Source organism: Myxine glutinosa, chromosome 8, assembly GCF_964187855.1.
Source record: "Myxine glutinosa chromosome 8, kmMyxGlut1.1, whole genome shotgun sequence".
Lineage (NCBI taxonomy): Eukaryota > Metazoa > Chordata > Myxini > Myxiniformes > Myxinidae > Myxine > Myxine glutinosa.
Window position 1 is genome coordinate 30,318,641 of NC_136268.1, and position 21,118 is coordinate 30,339,758.

At 45.1% G+C, this 21,118-nt stretch overlaps 2 protein-coding genes across 2 annotated transcripts in view; both read right to left on the minus strand.

The window, feature by feature from the left end:
- Positions 1–1,479, minus strand: part of LOC137433095 (uncharacterized) — a 76,819-nt gene extending 75,340 nt beyond the window's left edge. The window contains exon 1 of the mRNA XM_078783106.1: positions 1,192–1,479. Coding sequence (XP_078639232.1) covers positions 1,192–1,231 — 40 coding nt within the window. The 5' untranslated portion in view covers positions 1,232–1,479. The remainder of the gene's footprint in view (positions 1–1,191) is intronic.
- An 8,974-nt stretch (positions 1,480–10,453) lies between these two features.
- Positions 10,454–21,118, minus strand: part of TCHP (trichoplein keratin filament binding) — a gene marked incomplete at its 5' end in the record, with an annotated part of 36,552 nt that continues 25,887 nt past the window's right edge. Inside the window, 4 exon segments of the mRNA XM_078783107.1 lie at positions 10,454–11,266; positions 14,594–14,731; positions 14,935–15,120; positions 16,530–16,611. Of these exon segments, the coding sequence (XP_078639233.1) occupies positions 11,234–11,266; positions 14,594–14,731; positions 14,935–15,120; positions 16,530–16,611 (439 nt within the window).

Here is a 21,118-nt window from a genome sequence, read left to right on the forward strand (position 1 = left end):
GAGGGGAGTGTGGAGGAGTGGTAGAGGGGGAAGGGTAGAAGGAGTGAGAGAGGGGTGGAGGGTGTGTGTGTGTGCGTTTGGGAGGAGGGGGGGTTGGAGGATGGAGGATGTGGGAGAGAGGAGCATGGAGGGGTGGTAGAGGAGGGAGGGAGAGGAGTGGAGGATGTGGGATAAGGGGAGGATGTGGGAGAGGGGGATGGTGGAGATGTGGAAGAGGAGGGAGGGGTGGAGGGGTTGGAAGAAGTTGAGAGGTGGCATAGGGGGGATGGTGGAGGTGTGTAAGAGGGGGGCGGAGGTGTGTAAGATGAGGGGGGGGAGGGGGTGGGGTGGGAGAGAAGTCGAGGAGTGGCAGAGGGGAGGGAGTGGAAGGGTAGCAGAGGGGGAGGGGAAGAGTGGGGGGTTGGGAGAGGGTGATGGAAGAGGAGATGTGGGTGAAGGGGGTGGGAGAAGGGTGGAGGGTGAGAGAAGGGTGGAGGGTGAGAGAAGGGTGGAGGGTGAGAGAAGGGTGGAGGGTGAGAGAAGGGTGGAGGGTGAGAGAAGGGTGGAGGGTGAGAGAAGGGTGGAGGGTGAGAGAAGGGTGGAGGGTGAGAGAAGGGTGGAGGGTGAGAGAAGGGTGGAGGGTGAGAGAAGGGTGGAGGGTGAGAGAAGGGTGGAGGGTGAGAGAAGGGTGGAGGGTGAGAGAAGGATGGAGGGTGAGAGAAGGGTGGAGGGTGAGAGAAGGGTGGAGGGTGAGAAGGGTGGAGGGTGAGAGAAGGGTGGAGGGTGAGAGAAGGGTGGAGGGTGGAGTGATGGTAGAGGAGGGAGAAAGAGGTGGGAGAGAGGGGTGGTAGAGGAGGTACGGGTTGTAGAGGGGGGGGGGGGGGTTGGAAAGGTTTTGGGGGAGGAAAGGCAAGAGTAAATATCACTTAGTGAAGATAAATTGATAAAATCTTTTGTTTGTCCCCATATAAATTCCATCACATCATTATATGCAGTTCCTCATCTATAAATCGCCCAGCCACAAATATTTACACACACCACCTGTAAATGTATATATAAAATGTGCGGTGGAGACAATCAAATAATTATTCTGTGCAAATGCCACGAATAAATAGCTCAATCATATTTATTCATTCATAAAAAATCTCGCGATGGCTGACAATCTGGATAATTGAATCCGACCGAGATATTTCACACAAACGTTGAACCAACCTGTAAATAGCGCAAGCACCAGCAGCGTTGAATGGTCCATGGCGGGAAGACCTTCAGAACAGGAGGGAGTTATGGAGCCGTGATAGAAGACCCCGGGATAAATGTCTGGGGGATGGAAATCTGGAGCAGAAACACGGTGCGAGCAGACCAGGCACAAAGCCGGGTGGTGCGGGAACCGCACGGGTCCAGTCGTGGTGCCCTGACCGCACCCGTAGGGCCCTTTAAATGGGCACCGAGCGATCGCCTCGGACACGCCCACCTGCCCTAAACCACGCCTTCCGAGCCAAACTCGTCAAATCTAAAACCATCGTTCTTGGACATTCCTCCGCTTCCACCTTTTAAAAATGTGTTAGCCGGCTTAGCCGTAGGACTCTTCTTCTTCAATTTATATTCTTCCACCTCTCCTTTGTTCAAATGGTCAACCTTTTTATTTGCGCTTAATTTCTTAATTCTCTCTTGTCTTACCTTGCTCTCAATAAATTAGTCTTCTTCCTTTTTATGTACGGTACGGAAATTTAGGCTCATGGAGGCCCTAATGTAGACTCATGGAGGAGGTAATATAGACGCATGGAGGAGTAATATCGACTCATGGAGGACCTAATGACAATGTAGACTCATGAAGGAAGTAATATAGACTCATGGAGGAGTTAATATCGACTAATGGAGGACCTAATGTAGACTCAAGGATCTATTTAAAATGCATGTAGGATCTAATGTAGACTAATGGAGGTGTTATTGTAGACTCATGGAGGATCTAATGTCGACTCATGGAGGAGTTAATGTAGACTAATGGAGGAGTTGATGTGGACTCAAGGAGGAATTAATTATATAGACTCATGGAAGATATAATGTCGACCCATGGAGGAGTTAATGTAGACTCATGGAGGAGTTAATATGGATTCATGGAGTAATTAATATCGATGCATGGAGGAGTTAATATATACTCATGGAGGAGTTAAAATAGATTCATGGAGGAGTTATTACAGAAATGGAGGACCTAATGTAGACTCATGGAGGAGTTCATGTAGACTCATGCAGGACTTGATGTGCACTCGAGGAGGAGCTACTGTTGGCTCATGGAGGCGTTAATGTCGACTCATCTCATGGAGGTGTTAATGTTGACTCATGCAAGAGTTAATGTAGGATCATGGAGGATCTAATGTAGACTCATGGAAGATGTCATGTGCATTGATGGAGGAGTTAATGCAGGGTCATGGAGGATCTAATGTAGACTCATGGAGGACATAATTTGCACTCGTGGGGGAGCTACTGTTGGCTCATTGGAAATCTCATGGAGGCACTAAAAGTGGCTCATTGAGGACGAATGTAAGCTTGCAGAGGAGTTATTTTGTGGTTGTGGAGTAATGAAACAAGGCTCATGGAACAACTGCAAGCTCGTGGTGAAGATAATGTTGTCTCATGGAGGAGCTCATTTAGGCTCATGGAGCCAATGTCGGCTTGTGGACAAGCAAATGTAGGTTTATAGATTAGATAATCTTGTCTCATGGAGGAGCTTATTCAGGCTTATGGAGAAGCTAATTTGGTTGCGTGGAGGAGCTGATGTTGGCTCGTGGAGGGACTGATGTTGGCTCGTGGAGGGACTGATGTTGGCTCGTGGAGGAGCTGATGTTGGCTCCTGGAGGAGCTATAGTTGACTCGTAGAGTAGCTATAGTTGGCTCGTGGAGTTGCTATAGTTGGCTTGTGGAGGAGCTGATGTCGGCTCATGGAGGAACTGATGTTGACTCGTGGAGGAGCTGATGTCGGCTCGTGGAGGAACTGATGTCAGCTCGTGGAGAAGCTGATGTTGGCTCGTGGAGGAGCTTATGTCAGCTCGTGGAGGAGCTTATGTCGGCTCGTGGAGGAGCTGATGTGGGTTTGTGGAGTAGCTGATGTCGGCCCATGGATGAACTCATGTGGACTCGTGGAGGAACTCATGTTGGCTCATGGAGGAAGTAATGTCGGCTCGTGGAGGAAGTAATGGCGGCTCTTGAAGGAACTAATATGTTGGCTCGTGGAGGAGCTATGGTTGGGTACATTAAGCAGTTTTTGTCTCAATTGACGAAATGGTGACACAAGCACCAAACATTGCATATTGAACCCCTTTGTCAGTAGTTTGGAAAAAAAAACTTTAGCCACACAAAATTCAAGATGGCCGCCATTTTCCAATATGGCCACCAATCATAGCCTTGCATGACATTTTAAGCCATATAACTTTACACAGGCAGCCAATTTGAACGATCTTTGTGTTAACCTCAATGTTTTTTCGATGCCAAAGTCGATTCTTCATATTTGAGACCTCTCAGATGCTTTATTTTATAATTTCTAGAGATATGGAATTAAACCCTGTTAATTATTGTTCCCATCAGTCCAGGAATGTACAACTGCACAGTGCTGTACAGCTGAGACCAGAGCGTTAACATTTGCACCTTGCATGACATTCCACTTTTCATTCACATTTGTCAGTTCTTGGCAATTTTTCGCATTCGATGCAAGACTACTCCGACATATCTGACAAACTTGAGCTGGTTGTATGCATCCCCAATCCGCAGGACTCTGAGTTTCTGGCTGGCACACTGTTGACTGACTCCATATCAGTCCTGCCTGGTAAGCAGGGTGCTTAGAATGTTGCAGGAGGGCAGCTCGAGTAGATGTGATGGATTCATATGACCTCTACTTACGAGCAAAGAGTTCCAGCCATGCATCATTCACATTTGTAGCAGTGCTGGACCTATCACACATCGTGACGACAAATTTCTCAAAGATCTCAAGGTCATCATCTCCATCTGTTGGTAGATACCTACTAAGTTGTTTGGAGACACTTGATACCTCATTGCACACATTCCATGTTTGCCATGTCAACTTCTTTCCTTTACCACGGAATGCAGATACGATGTCACAACCACTGAAGACATGGAAGAAAAAAATTCCAAAAATTCCACTCTTCTCAGGGCCAATTGTCTAAACTACGTCATGTACCGTATTCGAATCCATCTCAGATGAGTTCCTTGACCAAAGGCAATTCACAATTTCTGCAAGTCAAGTTCTTGAAGGATGGCACAGTAGATATCGCTATGACTGCGACATCTGTGGCATTTGCCTTGATCATGAGGACTTTGTTGCCTTCCATTACTGCATACCTGGCATGTACAAAAATACGTGTATCCGCCACTTCATGGGTACATGAAGCCACATCGTCTAAGCTGATCATTTGGTTGTTGAGCGCAAGTTCTTCCCAAGATGATCATATTTGGTGTGTGCATTTCAGCAATTCTGTCTGCAAGGAAATGGAAGAGTTCTATCTTGTTGTTGGCATCACGCAGGAAGCTCTGTCAGTTTATTAGTGTCTTGTTAGTTCGTGTCACCCTCCTTCTGACACAGTTTCCTCGCTTCGTTCCTCTTTCAGACTTAAAGCTGGATGGACGGTACACCAAGACAATCAATGTCTGTTCTCTTGTACTTGGCACAAATTGCTTCTGGAGTTGGGAGGGCACTTTTTTTTCTATACAAGATCGAGGCTCGTGTAAGAGCTAGCACATAAAACCCAAAAAACAAAAACTGACACATAAAACAATAAAGGGAGGGGGTGACAAGATGGGGGGAGAGAGGGAAGCACACAAGCACAACAGTAGAGAACAGAGGCATCGGGAGATCTGTGGAAGGGAGAGGGCTAGGGGGGTGGGGGGGTTGGAGGGGCAGGAAAGGGGTACGCGGTATAAGACAAATTGACACTACTAGGAATTTCAGGAACTAAGGCATGCCCGTACTATATATATATCTAAAATTATATCCCCCCCCTCTATTTACATGAAATGGTTTGGTCCATTCACAAAGCCAAAGCGAACGGCTTGCGAGTACGGTGACAATCCCCCCCCTCTATTTACATGAAATGGTTTGGTCCATTCGCAAAGCCAAAGCGAACGGCTTGCGAGTACGGTGACAATCCCCCCCCTCTATTTACATGAAATGGTTTGGTCCAAAGCGAACGGCTTGCGGAGTTTGGTAAATAAATCGCCATAGCTCGGTAACTACTTCTCCGATTAATATGAAACCTTGAATTGGGACAATGTTTTTATGTTTTTAATTGAATTACTATCCGTAATGGCGCACGCTCTCACAGGAGCTCCGGAGGGTCGCATATCGCAGTTACGATGAATCGCAAATTAGTTTTAATTAGTTTTAAAACATAGTTTAACGCCAACATAGTTTGCCAACGTGAAATAAATGAATACGCTCTCAAATGTGCCGTCCGAGGCAGAGTCTGTTCGGCACGTTCGGCACACGTGATAGCTCGCTGCTCTCTGATTGGTTGAATCGTTTTTTGGACATAGCTCGGTAACTACTTCTCCGATTAATATGAAACCTTGAAAAGGCACATCCTCAGGTCCCCAGCAATATACCTGGCAAGTTTCAAGTATATCGGACCCGTGGTTGTCGAGAAACAGCGGTCACAGACAAACACACAGACATACACACAGACAAACACACACACAGAGATTACTGGAATTATAGATAGATGAAGTCGGAGATTGAAAGATGTGGATTTGGGGTGTATTAGCAGGGATAGAAAAGATCAAGGTTTTGGATGGGGGCAAAAAAAGAGATGGTGGTGAACAGCTGTTTTCAAGACCTGGAGGGAGGAGTGGGATTGAAGAGAGTGTGGGAGTTTGTTCCAGAGGCGGGAAAGAAGAGGAATACAAGAGTGAAGGTGAGCAGAGAGTCTTGATTGTGGTAGTTTCACAAGAAGAGGACTGCTGGCGGATCTTGTGCATCCTGCAGTTATATTTGGGGGATACAGCACAGACAGAGCTGGGGGAGCTAGGCCAGAGAGGAGTCAGTAGAAGACAGAAAGACCACAAACCTGCATGCGGTGAGAAAGACTTGCCTGACCGCGCCTGCGGTGAGTGAGTGAAAGGCCCTCAAAATCGGATACATAGCGGGAGATACCAATGATTCTGAAAGCTTTGGTTTCTACAGCCTGAAGCCGAGCTAGGTGTGAGGCAGGAGCACCCTGGGGGGAGAGGGAGCCCAGAGGGGAGAGCAGTATTCCATTGAGCTGCGGATGAAAGCTTTGTATGTGGTGAGGGGCTCAGGTGTGCCAAGGAAGGACTCCGCACGACGGAGGATGCCCAGTCGGCGACTGGCTTTGGAGGCCAGCTTGGAAATGTGGTTTTCCCAGGAAAGATCATGGCAGATAGTGAGACCCAAGAGCTTGAGTGACAGAACTTCTTGAAGAGGTTTGTTGAGAAAGTAGATGGGAGAGTTTTCCAGTCGGTCTTTTCAGAGAGACATAGTAAGAGTGTGAGATTTGTCAGGATTGAAAGACATGGTCCACTTGTTTGACCAGTCTGTGATTTTGTCCAGGTCTGCAGAGTGAAGAGGCTGCTGCCTGCCGATCTGAGGGTTGAGAGATGGAGCAGCAGAGAGTGGAGTCATCAGCAAAGAGATAGAGAGGATTTTCAAAAAAGTCGGAGAGATCATTAATGAAGACCAGAAAAAGCACAGAGCCCAGAATACTACCTTGAGGAACTCAAACCAATTTGGAGACTTTGTGCAATGTTTTTGTCAATTTTGATTTCAAAAAAGCAGGCCACATAAACCATAGATGAGCACTATGAGCTCAACACAAGAAACATGATAGTCAGAGTCTATGCAGAGTGGAAGTCGAGGCAGACCCTCAAAGCGGCACAGATGCACAACAATTGTGAAAAACAAAAATCAGAGCAACTTCCAACAGTGGTCTTCTCAAGCCTCGCGGGACACGTCTTTCTATCCACGATAGAAATAAAAACTCATTCCCAACTGTTTCATGAACAGTAAGAATGCAACTTTTTTTTTTTGTGTGGCCAGATTTTTCTCCTGACGTTCTATCGAAGTAATTGGTCCCAGTCCCACCCTTTGCAGTGACATTTCATCAGGTGTTTATATTTCAACAACAGCTTTTTATTATTTTTTGGCTACTGGCATTAATAGGAGTGTGACGACACCTTTGAGCGGTCTAGCCTCAGATTGAATCTCAACCCAGCTACAAACTGTCATTGGGGTGTTCCACATGTATGGTGAGCCATCATGTATGGTGCACCGTCCATCAGAAGGACCGCTCAGTTAGTATGGCTGCTGTGTGCAGATGTCAGTGTGGTTGATGTCTGGACAACAACTCCTTCACTCTAAACAAATTCACCTTTTCATGTTATTCACATATCACATGTAAACGGCCGCCTTCAGCTATGAAGTGCGACCATGAATGAGTGCCGTGACTTCCATTAGGAATGTAACTTTTGTTTGGCTGTTTGAATTTTCTGTCACTTTGTTCGGATGTCTAAGCATAACTTTCCATGGAGAAAAGCAAAAAGGAAGTGAGGATTTTGTACAATGCATGCTGGGTATGGTTGATGGAAGAAGAGGAAGAGGCAGACCTTGTATGTGCTGGATGGATGGGGGTAAATGATGCAACACAGCTGTCTCTACCAGGGCTTTGGGAAACGGTGCAGGACAGGGATGCTTGGAGAAATCTGATCATGAATGTCACCGGAAGTCGGACACAAATTGACCAATCTAGATAACTATATCACACTGCCATAAGACAATCCGCATAGTAGGTTGGAAAAATGGTGGCATTTTCCAGCCTCATCTCATCAACATGTCTAAGACATTTGCCTCCAGCCCCCATTCATCCCTCTCTTACTCCCACTGACATCCACCTCCTCTCAACGACCTTCCTAACCGCTTCACCAACAATCGTTCTCTCCGACCCCTTCCATTACCCCATTATAGTCTCTCCTGCCTACATTTGGCAGAGGTATTATGCATGTTGCATATGCAACCTTGTTGGCTTGATGGCCTGGTTTCACCAACTTGTTAATTGTAGAAACTTCCATCCCCACGACATGACAATAAGGCAGAAGTTATGAAAAGCAAACCAGGCATCTAATGCATGGATAATTCAAAATGGATGCTTGATAATAATACAATTGCGGTACATTTGATATACCGCCTCCCCCAGAATATGTCCAGGGGGCTCTATGATACTCACAGATGTCCTCTACGTGGAAATTCTGCCTTTTAAAGTCTTCATCATTTCTCTTCACCTGAACATCTGGCCAAGGCTCATGGAAGCATTACACAGATGGCATACATAGTCAGCAGATGATGAATGTGGTAACAAATGAGGAGGGAGAAGGGGGATGGTAAAGGGAGTATCGAGAACTGGGCCATGCCATTTTTCTCTGATCAGTGCTGAAGGAGTTGAGAAGTTGATGGAGCTGGTGAGGAGAATCCCTCGTCTCTGTGGCCCAACACTCACTGAGCACGTAGATGCTCGAAACATGCACTTTCCTTTCGATTTCTTATGATTATCCCATGGACGCAAATCGAAAAGCGGGGTTAAGCAATTGGTTCACTTTGTCTGTCTGTCTGTAAACGTCCGTTTATGATTGAAGAACAACTTGATTTCAATTGAATGATCTATTTTGAACACGATTCGGAACAAGAATCGCAAAACGCACCTGTAGTTTAGCAGTACTTTGACTCATAATTTGTCTTGATCATGCATGCGCTAAGGTGTCCTATGAACTCTCCAGTTCTGTGTTTATTTATAAACACTCAATATTACAATCAGAAACTTATCGTCCAACATAGCGTGTTGCATCCTTGACAAAGCTGGTGGCATATTGCTCGTTAGTGCAGGAAAAACCTATTTCCGCACTTGTGAAGCACTTTACATTCGTATCCGTTTCCGTGTACACTGTACAGTATATGTGGACACATTGTCCGACTTCCCACATGCCTTTACCATATCCACATGGCGTATACGTATCCGTATATACGTGAACGTACCTTTACGTCTTATGTCTGCTCATCCCAAAGTCAATACCAATAAGACTTTCACTCACTGTAAATCAAACTTTACCAACCAAGAATCTCGATACACCATATTAACAAAAGTCATGGGGCAGAAAGAACACTGGTATATTCTGTACAGTGTGCAGGGTTATTAATTCACCATTATTCATTTGATTTCTTACAGGTTGTTTTGAGAAGTGAGAGGAAGATGCCTATGCCTCTGCAGCAATGCTTGGTGAGGTGTGCAAAGCATGCTGATCCACGCTCGTCTGAAAAATAATGGCACCTGAAGAACAATTGACACCATTATTATTCAGACGAACGTGGATCAGCGCGCTTTGCACGCCCCACCAAACCTTGCTGCAGAGGCATAACACAGTGCCTTTAACAATCGGTGTTAGTTTGCCTTTGACAAGAAGCACACCTTAGGGCCTATCACTAACACTTCATACTCGACAATCACCAACTCTATGTACTAGATCTTCGTAGATATTGGGTGTATTATTGCACCATTCCATGTTTAAGGTCATCTTTGCAACATCTGTAAATACTCATGGCCGGCCTATCCTGTTGTCAACATTGGAAAGACCAATTTTCTTTCATTTCCGAGGGCACCAGCCCGTTGACTTGGAAAGGGCCAAGGTAACAGAAATGTCACAAAGTTTCTACACCCGATAACCATTCAATGTTGAAGAGCAGTCATCTCTTTACCTTGTAGCAACTTCATGACAATTAAATTTTCATATATTTTGCATTGCATTGTGGGGAATGTATAGACACATGCACATTTGTAACATTTTTTTTTCAAGTTCAAGGCCATTTTTGTCCTGCTAATGTAGTGTATTGGGGTTGTGAATTGTTTTTCACTTCGTAGCCAAAGACATCCATTCACATGTGACAAGATAACACCTAGGTGTGCAAATATATTTTTAGTGTGGGCATTTCCATCCACAAAGCCAGCACATTCTGAGATTGCAAGCAGTGTAACCCAGTGCCAAGGAATACCTGAGAAGACGAGGGCACTAGCGACACCTCGTTTCGACAGAAATTCGGAATTTGCTCCGGGTTCGGCGATAACAACTGTTCGTGAAAAACAACATGGCGTCTTGAACACCCACCGACTAAATGTGAAAGACAACATTGGATTTAACGGATGAAACACTCACTTTAACATCCATCTAAGGGACGGCGCACTTTGTGATGCAAGATCCTGCCTGTGAAGCAGTTTGTTGTCGAGTTGGGAATCAAACACTCTCACAAGAGCCAACACAAACTAAACAGCTCAAAGATAAGCGTGTTCTGCACCATCATGTCGGTGCAGGAGGAAGATTATAGTCATCAACTCGAAAGCATCTTCAAATGCAAAACCCATCCGTGTCCACTTGGCACTCGAACTAAGCTTTATGGAATCGACAGTTCAAAAAAAATTGTGTATTTTATTAATTTTTCTTCTCCATATACGCATCATAAACGTTTGTTGAAGATTTGATGACAAAAACTCCAATGTTAGAAAATGTTATGGCCTGGACACACACACACACACACACACACACACACACACACACACACACACACACACACACACACACACACACACACACACACACACACACACACACAATGTTAGAGACTTGCCGGGGAAAGGACACACACAGACACACACACAGACACACACACACACACACACACACACACACACACACACACACGTAACACCCCATCCAAGTTAACTAAATAAGGAAGTCATATTTGGAATTGTGTTAGCTAATCTCCCCCATATGTGTCATTTGAAAACATACTACATACCATTTCTACTATTTATATCATTATGTAAAACTTCGAAAGATGATACAAGTAAGATGAAGTTTCACATTATCGAAACCCTCAAATATTTATTCCCCTTAGCTCAACAAAAAGTACTCACTAAAACACTCACACCAGTTTACCCTCCCATTTTCCAGCCGATAAAACCACCCATTTTCATCCCAGCACATCTCACATGTTTGTAATGTCTCACACAGGCAGGCAACGTTTCTCAAACCCTGCACCAACCAGCACTTGCTCATTCCGAGTCTTCAAATAATACCCGGACAAAAAGCACATTCTTCAACCTAGGTGACCTCCACGCACAGGGCGTTTTGTCTGTGGTCGAAACAGTCCGCAACATCCCTCTTTCAATTGGACGTGATCCAAATTGGATATTCAGGTCCAAGCCGTTTGAGGCCGGGGAAAGGACTACGGAGGGGTTTAATGGGGGAGGTAAAGAGGATGAGATAAAAAGGTAGAGAAAGACAGTTGAGCAAGAAGATTTAAAGTGAATTTGATGAACTTACACCATTATTATTTAGATTAGCGTGGATCGGGGGATGGTGGAGAGACATACACGTGTCACTGCAAGGGCATAGGCAACTTTGGCCATGCCTGCTTTCTCTGGGAGTGAGGTAAGGGAGAATGGTGGATGTGGGTTAGTGGGGGTGATGGTGGATTCGGGGAATTGTGGGGCGATATGGTGGATGGTGATGGGGGGGGGGGGGGCGGGGGGATGGTGGGGGAAATTGGCCAAATATATTTTGTGCTCTTACCGAATATAGACTGTAAATCAGAAGTCAGAACCCAACACATATAAATAACTAGAGCTTCCATGGAAGCAGAACTCAACTGAACTGACTGGACAACTTCACACACCAAGTTTGATCAAAATCCATAAATATTTGTGAACGTTAAAGTCTTACCGTCGTTTCGGAGCTGAAACCAATATGGCGGCCATTTTGTGACGGATCGGGTTGGAATGCAATAGCAACCGACCTTGTGTGGTAGGGGTTAAACATTCTAAGTTTGATCGAAATCTGTTAATATTTGTGGACGCTAGAGTGTTAACGTCGTTTTCATGACCAAAAACAAAATGGTCGCCTAAGTCTGCCATTTTTCAACGGTTCGGGCTGAAATGTAATAGCAACCTGGTCCTTGGGTTAAGGATGCTGCATGTCAAGTTTGATCAGAATCGGTTGATATTTGTGGACGCTGGAGTGTTAACGTCGAAAAGTTAACGGACGACAGACGACGACGACGACGAATGCCGGAGGGTTCAGTATGTGATGAACTCAACTGGTCGGTAGTCCAGTTGAGTTAAAAAGGAATTGATCACAAATTTATACCTTACTATAATTCACCAAATGTCCGTCTGTCTGTCTGTCTGTCTGTGTGTCTGTCCGTTCGAAGTTACCGTAAAAACTACTAAACCGATCGCAACGATATTTTGGGTGGGTAATCCTGGGATCTCCAGGAGTAAAATAGGCTATTTAGTTTTCCCAATTTCAGCTTTGGTCTCCAGCATTCTCAGGTTTGGACTCCCGCATAACATTCGCGTTCGCATAACGTTCATTGTGACGATGTTTTCATTGTGACGATGTTGTTTTCCCGGGTGCCGCACAAACGGCTGCACCGATCTCTGCACAGCTGTACCGATCGGACTCGGTGACCTCGGACAAAGACCTTTTATAAGGACACAGGTTGAATCCCTGCTTGAGAGAATTCCAACCCCCTCCCCACCATCAGGAGTAAAATAGGCTATTTAATTTTTCCAATTTCAGCTTTGGTCTCCAGCATTCTCAGGTTTGGACTTCCGCATAACATTCGCGTTCGCATAACGTTCATTGTGACGATGTTTTCATTGTGACGATGACGATGTTTTCATTGTGACGATGTTGTTTTCCCGGGTGCCGCACAAACGGCTGCACCGATCGCTGCACAGCTGCACCGATCGGACTCGGTGACCTCGGACAAAGACCTTTTATAAGGACACGGGTTGAATCCCTGCTTGAGAGAATTCCATCCCCCTCCCCTCCATCACGGCCGTCTCTCCAACTCACAATCCCACGAGATATGCGGAAAGGACGACCCAAAACCAATATAAACATCATTCGTACATAAACATCATTAAAAGTAAATAATGACCTCGGCCAAAGTTCAAACGACGTTTAATCTCTTCGTGAGAGTATTCCACATAGCTATTTGGGCGGTGTATACGCTAATAGATCGCGATCACGATTTGAAACACGATGGAATAATATTTACCGATATAAACAGTGATGTGGCTTTTATTGAAATTCTAAAGATACTGTTTAGATTTTGATGATTTGCGTGTGATATAATTTAACGGTGTTTATATGAATCGTTCAAAATAAAAAAGCCTTCAATTTCTGATATTTTACCTTTTCATTTGGGCCTCCCAATTGAAGCCCCGCCTGTAGGGTGGGTACCGTTGCTAGTTTATTTTAAATTACCAGTTAGAGCTGGACGGAAAAGACAACACAATATCAAAACCTGGATGGGAAAGGCGAACTGCCACCCTTACAGAGCAGACGTGCCCCCAATACACTGCTTCGCCTGGACTTCTGACCGGCTTTTTACGTCGTATATTTTCGTTTGCCCATATCTCAATCTCGATTAATCACGCCAAAGTAAAAAAAAAAAAAAAAAAGAAGCTCTGATCAATACAGGTAAGTCACGAATGTGTTTCTTAGGTTAGCTTTATTTATATATATATATATATATATATATAATATATATATATATATATATATATATATATATATATATATATATATATATATAATATATATATATATAAATATGATGGAATTTGTTAAAGGAAATTTGAAGAAGAAGACGTTTTGGTCACAAATGTACATACATAACCATAAACGTTTGCTCCATTATAATAAAGATATATTTTATTTGAGCAACTACCATTTTGGCAATGCACTCGGAAAAGTCTAAAATTCCGTTTTATTTTCCGTTCTTGTGGACCATGTGTGCCGCTCTTGCTGGCCCCTGTGTGGGCTCATTTCCCACCGCCCCCCCCCCCTGCCCCACCCTCTTCACCATGTGGTGCACTTGCGGTGGTCCCTGTGTGCTGTGCTTGCACGCTCCGTGTGGCACATTTGTGGAGCCCATGTTGTGTGCTTGCACCCATCCCTCCTCCCCCCTGCGTGACATGCTTTCTGTCCCCGTGTGGTGAGCTCGCATTCCACGTGTTGCGCGCTTGTGTTCCCCCTGTGGTGCACTTGCGTCCCCCGTGTTGCACGCTTGCGTACCCCATATGATGCACTTGCGTCCCCCGTGTTGCACGCTTGCGTACCCCATATGATGCACTTGCGTCCCCCATGTTGCGCGCTTGCGTATCCCATATGATGCACTTGCGTCCCCCATGTTGCACGCTTGCATACCCCATATGATGCACTTGCGTCCCCCGTGTTGCACGCTTGCGTACCCCATATGATGCACTTGCGTCCTCAGTGTTGCGCCCTTGCGTACCCCATATGATGCACTTGCGTCCCCTGTGTTGCGTGCTTGCGTACCCCATATGATGCATTGTGTCCCCTGTGTTGCGCGCTTGCGTACCCCATATGATGCACTTGCGTCCCCCGTTTACCTCGCTTGCGCCCTCCCCCCCCCCCCCCCCACCCCCTTCCTGCCCCACATAGCATGCTTGCGGCACACAGATAGCCTTGATTTGGCACAGTTGTGGTCTAGTGTGGCAATTATGTGGTTGCACATCACCTGGTTAAAATCTTCGAGGTGAATATCTTCCATTTTGGCTGTAATTGCTTTGGCTCTCTCCTCTTCAAGCCTAAGTGTCTCATTCCCTTCCCGTTGTTTATCATCCTCCTTTACCAAATGCTCACTTTTTTCTTCCACCTGATAAATGAGAAGGGAAGATAAGCAGAGAAGAAATGATATGCACAACTACATGTTTACAACTCATGTTGTGCTTCAAAAATAATTGTTACAAATGGCAATATACAAATACATAGAGGAAAATAATAAAATAAAGGAGGAAACAAGAAACACCAGTGGGCGCTGCAGAGTGAAAGATACAGAGGACCAAATAATGGGCTGACCTGTGCTGCCAATTGATCTTTCCATCTCCCCATTTCCATGGTCTTTTTGAGCCCTGCTTGTTTATCTTTCTGTCTGTCTGCTTCCAGTTGACCAATCAAGTCCTCTCGATTTTTTATGGATTCCTTCCGCTTCGCTCGATTAGCGATCAGTCTTGCCTGAACCTGCTGGGCTCGATCTTGCAACAGCTGATGTTGTTGGGATTGCGACAGCATTGAGAAAAAACAAGTGTGTCACTATAATTGTGTTAGCAAGCCATTAATTTCACATCACACACTTACCAAAGGGATTGTTTTCTATCTACTATAAATGGATGAGTTGTGTGTGTGAGGCATGTTTTTTGCGGAGTTCTCCTGGAGCTTTCTGATGTGGAAGGTGATGCACCAAAATAATCGTTATGATCTCCTGAGTTATTTACGCTAATTAACTACAAAAAATCCGGAGGATTCCCATGTTTCTAAAGACGTGCCATGTTAAGGTGTATAGAGCAGTTTAATAGGTCCATCCATGGCATGGTGTTCTAATTACAAAATAAATAACAAAAACAATGATAACATTGTAGCAAAGCATACTGTATATCAACTAGAACGGCATTTGGCAGAGCGCATACCTCCGCCAGGCTTGACAGTTTACATTTTGTATCCCACCGATAGGCCGGATCTGGATTTGGACCTGAACCAAAATAGAATCGGCTTGTGAAAACCTCCATCCACCTTCGGTGGCGGAGGTAATTAATACTAGCAATATTAACAACAATAATAATATTAGAATAATTTGACAATAATAGTAACAAACGTATAATTGCCCCCACCCCTCACCCCCACATGCCCAAGCACATCTGGGCCCGGTGAAAGGCAAGCCAATGCTCAAGCAATACAGCAGGCAGGTATGCTACAAGGCCGTGAAGACCAATGATAACTTGGTCCAATGGTGTGTAGTACTCGAAAAGCAGTCATGCGTGCGTCCACGCATGTGTATAGGTTCCACCCATTGGTTGGACAGTTCGCCTGACTCCACCCACAATTTTATACTACGGCTGCCAATTTAGGAACTTTTTTGAATTACCCTTTGGAACCCTATCTCTCAAGCAGCGCTTTTTCTGCGGATGCAGGTTTGTTGTTATTTCCGACTATTTTCTCTTAAGATTGTGACAGGGTTCTGTGAAGTCGGTGATAGCATTATAAGGGAGCAGATAGGGGAGCAGAAAGCATTACATATTCCATTGTGTTGTTGTGGGAATGCCTGTTTGCTTTGATAGTTGAAGATGGACAACTTTGGCGGGGATTGGGGGTGGGGAGGGGTTGAGGACTTTCAGTGGGAAGGGGAAGGTTGAGAAGTTAGGGGGATGGAACAAATATGGGACAGATGAGTCTTGTCAGAATTGCATGTTTGGGTGTACTCACGGTAAAATGTAAGTGTGTGTGCGTGTGTGTGTGTGTGTGTGTGTGTGTGTGTGTGTGTGTGTGTGTGTGTGTGTGTGTGTGTGCGTGCGTGTGCACGCGCGCACTGGCGGGGGAGGGGAGGTGGGAGTTTGACACAATCACCCTGTGGTTATTATACTAGTTCCTCTAAAAGGAGTAAACCAACACTAAGTTACCTGTTGCATTAGCCTAACTCGAGCCATCCTCTCCCTCTCCCATTTTTCTTCTCTTCGCTTCAATTCTCTCTCTGCCTCCTCCCTGTGTGTAACACAACGTTGACATGAGTATTGGGGTAATCAACATGCATTTCGCATCACAGTCGCACATGGGTTATGTGACGTATGGATAACATTATGCTGACAATCATCACAGTAAATACAACCCATCAAATGCAATGTGAAAAGCATCGACTTTTTATTGACGGACTTACGTGGTTTAACAATATTCAGGTTTAACACCATTTTTAGGGTAATTCTAAAAGGTTCCATTTGCACCATTGGTTTCTTCCAGAAAATTGTTGAAATGAAAAAAGATTTTGGTAACCACATATGTATTTCTTTGGATTGCAGTGGAACAAAACAAACAAAGCTGAGAAAATACTAAATCTTAGCTTTTTCCACACAAAAATCCTAAAATGGCCCGGACAATATTATTGGCACCTTTTAGAAGCTGATAGAAATAATTAGATTTCAAGCAGGTGATTCTCCTATACTTTGGAATTGAACTCACCTGTGGTGAGTTGCAGGTGCCTGCAATATAAAAATCACTCATTCAACCAGTTTGAATAGAGAAAGGAGTCATTCTGCTGTTTTGTGTCACTGTATGTACCGCAATGAGCATGGAGAAAAGAAAGAAAACCAGACAATTGTCTGAGGAGGTCAGACACAAGATTGTAGCCAATCATGGACAATCTCAAGGCCACAACTCCATCTCCAGAGACCTTGATGTTCCTGTGTCCACCGTACGCAATGTTATCAGGAAGTTTAAGGCCCATGGCACTGTTGCCAACCTCCCTGGACGTGGCCGTAAGAGAGAACTTGATGGAATATTGCAGCAAAAGATTGTTCAAATGGTAGAGAAAGCACTTCGATCAACTGCGAAACAGATTCAAGCTGACCTTCAGACATAAGGTACGACAGTTTCAACTTGCACCATCCATCGCCAACTCAATGAAAGGGGGTTCTATGGTAGGACCCCGCTGCTGAGAGAGAGCCACAAGAAAGCCCGACTGGTTTTTTGCCAAAACACACCTGAACAAGCCAAAATCCTTCTGGGAAAATGTCCTGTGAACAGATGAGACCAAATTAGAGCCTTTTTTGTAAAGCACATCATCTCTATGTTTACAGAAAACAAAATGAAGGCTTCAAAGAAAAGAACACCTTCCCTACAGTAAAACATGGAGGAGGTTCAGTGATGTTTTGGGGATGCTGTGCTGCCTCTGGCACTGGATGTTTTGAATGTGTGCATGGCATCATGAAATCAGGAGATTACCAAGAAATTTTGGAGCACAATGTTCAACCCAGTGTCAGAAAGCTGGGTCTCCGTCGGAGGTCATGGGTCGTGCAGCAGCACAATGACCCCAAACACACTTCAAAAAACACCCAGGAATGATTCAAGACAAAACGCTGGACTGTTCTGAAGAGGCCAGCAATGAGTCCAGACCTAAATCCCATTGAACACCTGTGGGGAGATCTGAAAACAGCAGTTGGGAGAAGGCACCCTGCAAATCTGGGAGAAATGGGGCAGTTTTCACAAGAAGAGTGGGCCAACTGCCAGTAGAGAGATGTAGGAAGCTCATTCATGGCTATAGGAAGCGCTTGACTACAGTTATTTTGTCCAAAGGCTGCGCTACCAAATATCAAGTCGAGAGTGTAAATAATTTTGTCAGTGCCATTTCTTTTTATTTTCTGAACTTGTTTTTCGAGAAAATTGTGAGTTATTTGAAAAAAGTGCAAGGGTGCCAATATTTGTGGCCACGACTGTAGGTTCGAGTATCTGGAGGGGGGGAGGGGCAGGTGGGAAACAGTGACTAGTGATGGTAAGTCAGAGGTAGAGGTGCGGAGGAGGATTCAGATGGGTGTGAATGTTTGGAGCAGGGTGGAGGGTGTAATGGTAGACAGAAATGTTTTAAGGAGATTGAAAGGAAAGGTTCTGATGTATTGTGTATCGCTGGTCAACCTTTACGGTCTGGAGACGGTGGCATTGACAGAAAGACAACAACAGAGGCTGCAGGTTTGCGAGAACAACTGGGTCAGGAGGATTGTGGGAGTGAAGATGGTGGATAAAAGGAGAATGGATGTACTGAGGGAGGAGATTGGTGTGCAGATGAGTATAACAGGAAGTTTGGTGAAATGCCAGCTGAGATGGGCTGGACATTTGCTGAGGAAGGGGGAAGAGAGAGTGGCAAAGAGAGCAGATAGGTTGAAGGAACAAGGCAGGAGGAAAAGAGGTAGACCACGGTTGAGATTGGAGGATTGTGTGAAGGGGAGATCAGTAAGTTGGGGTGGTTGGAGGGTGGAGTGAGTTGGCAGAGGACAGAGGGGAGTGGAGGAGTATCGCGGTCATGGCAGAGCAGGAGCTTGGTACCATTGGACCTCACCCCTTATAAAGAGAAGAGGAGGTGAAGAAGACGATGGATGATGGATGAAGAGGGTTGTCGAGTATGGTGACGATTGAACAAACATCAGCTGCACATTAAATTTTTGACACGTTTTTTCACAAAGCAATAATGACATGGCCAAACCAACATTTTTTTTTCAGTTTCACCTCATTTAGTTCAACTGATGTGCACATCATGACAAAGTTGGTTCATTAAAATGTTTCACAATAACATTGGGAGATACTTCAGAAACACAATGTTTGAAGTTGTTGGTGACTTTTGAGGACTTATCTCACTCTGTCATGTCATTCAACAAACATTAGCAGAGGAGAATGAAGAAGAGCACCAGCGGGCGGATAAAAAAGATATTTGTAAGTACTGGTATAAAGCCCGTCAAAAATGACTGGTTGGAAAAGTTTAATCGAGGATACTGAATTCCAAAGTCTGAAGCATCGGCCTAGTGCCAGGTGTGCTTATATTGTAGCGGTTACCGCTGGATGCACACAATCGCCTTGCACCGGCCAGAACACGGCCAGACGCGCCTCTCCCGGGCATGCCCGGACTCACTGTTCCCGGGCACGCCCGAACCTCCCGGGCACGCCCGGTCTCGTCTTTCCCGGGCATGCCCGCTATCGCCTTTCCAGGGCTCGCCCAGAGCGTCCGGGCATGCCCGCTATCGCCTTTTCAGGGCTCGCCCAGAGCGTCCGGGCATGCCCGCTATCGTCTTTCCAGGGCTCGCCCAGAGCGCCCGGGCACGCCCAGCCTCGACTTGCCAGGCCGCAGCCAAACACGCCCGGGCAGGTCCAGACTCGCCTTTCCAAGGCTCGCCCTTGACACCCGGGCATGCCCGGTATAGCTTTTGCCGGGCAAACTTCCCGACATAAATGTGTATATATATTGCTGCCCGATAAACGGGCTTGTCAGAATACCTGAGCTGTTTTGTTTCAATAAAGCAACTCGGACGAATTCCGTCTTTGGTCGCGTCAATTCTTTCGACTCGCGTTGGAGCGCAGTTCCTTCAATATCTTCTTTATTTATTAGATATCCTACGGATGTAAATGAACACTCGTTTTACTCTCTGTGCGTTACACATCAAGTGCAGCGAATTTCATCTCCCCGCGCCATGTTACCTCCGCCACCAAAGGTGGATGGAGGTTGTGTTTTCACCCATGTCTGTCTGTTTGTCCGTTTGTCTGTCTGTGAACAAAATATCTCAAAAAGTTGTGGACGGATTCGGACGAAATTTGGCAGAGATGTAGCGTATGTGACAAGGATGAAATGATTAGATTTTGGTGGAGATCGGATTCGGATCCGGCTACAAGAATTTTTAAGTGATTCTTCACCATTGGGAGATAGGGACAAAAACGATACATAGCAGGATATCAAAAATTTATGGATAGATTTGGACGAAACTGGTTGGACAGGTTGTGTGTGTGACAGGGAAGAATCGATTCAATGTTGGTGAAGATCCGGATCCGGATCCAGCTAGTAGATTTTTTAAAGTGATTCTCCATCATTGAATGATATAGCCAACCAGGTGGAGGTTTGCTCTCCATTGAATGCCGTTCTAGTATTTATTGTTATTATAAAACAACGCTTCTGTACACTGCCCTTGAGGCTCGATTTGCAAGCCACCATCTGCAGTTCCAATTTGAAGAGATGTAATTATTCTTTTACGGAAAATGTTATTCGAATTCTTCTATCCTCAAAAATGGAGCGAAGTGAACACACAGTCGTGCTAAAAGATTAGCCAATAAAACCATAATCAAATTGTACTTTTGAATGGGGACAGACACATGTGCTTATATCTTCTTCATTTATTAGACATCCTACTGACATAGATGAACACTTGATTACTCCCGCCAGGGAGTAATGCATTCGCTCGTGTCCGTCCGTCCGTGTGTGTGTGTGTGTTCGTGTGTTTGTGAACAAGATATCTGGAAAAGTTCTGAACGGATTTGGATGAAAGTTGGTGGGATGATTGCCCTTGGGATAAGGAAGAATTGATTAGTTTTTGGTGAAGCTCAGGATATTATTCCGGATCCAGGAATTTTTTTTTCTGTTTTCCTTTAAAAACCATTTTCTCTGCAATAATTGGACCAATTGAGAGCAAATTCTCACCATTGGAGGGACTCGGTCTGTGGAATATTTTAATGGTAATGATGA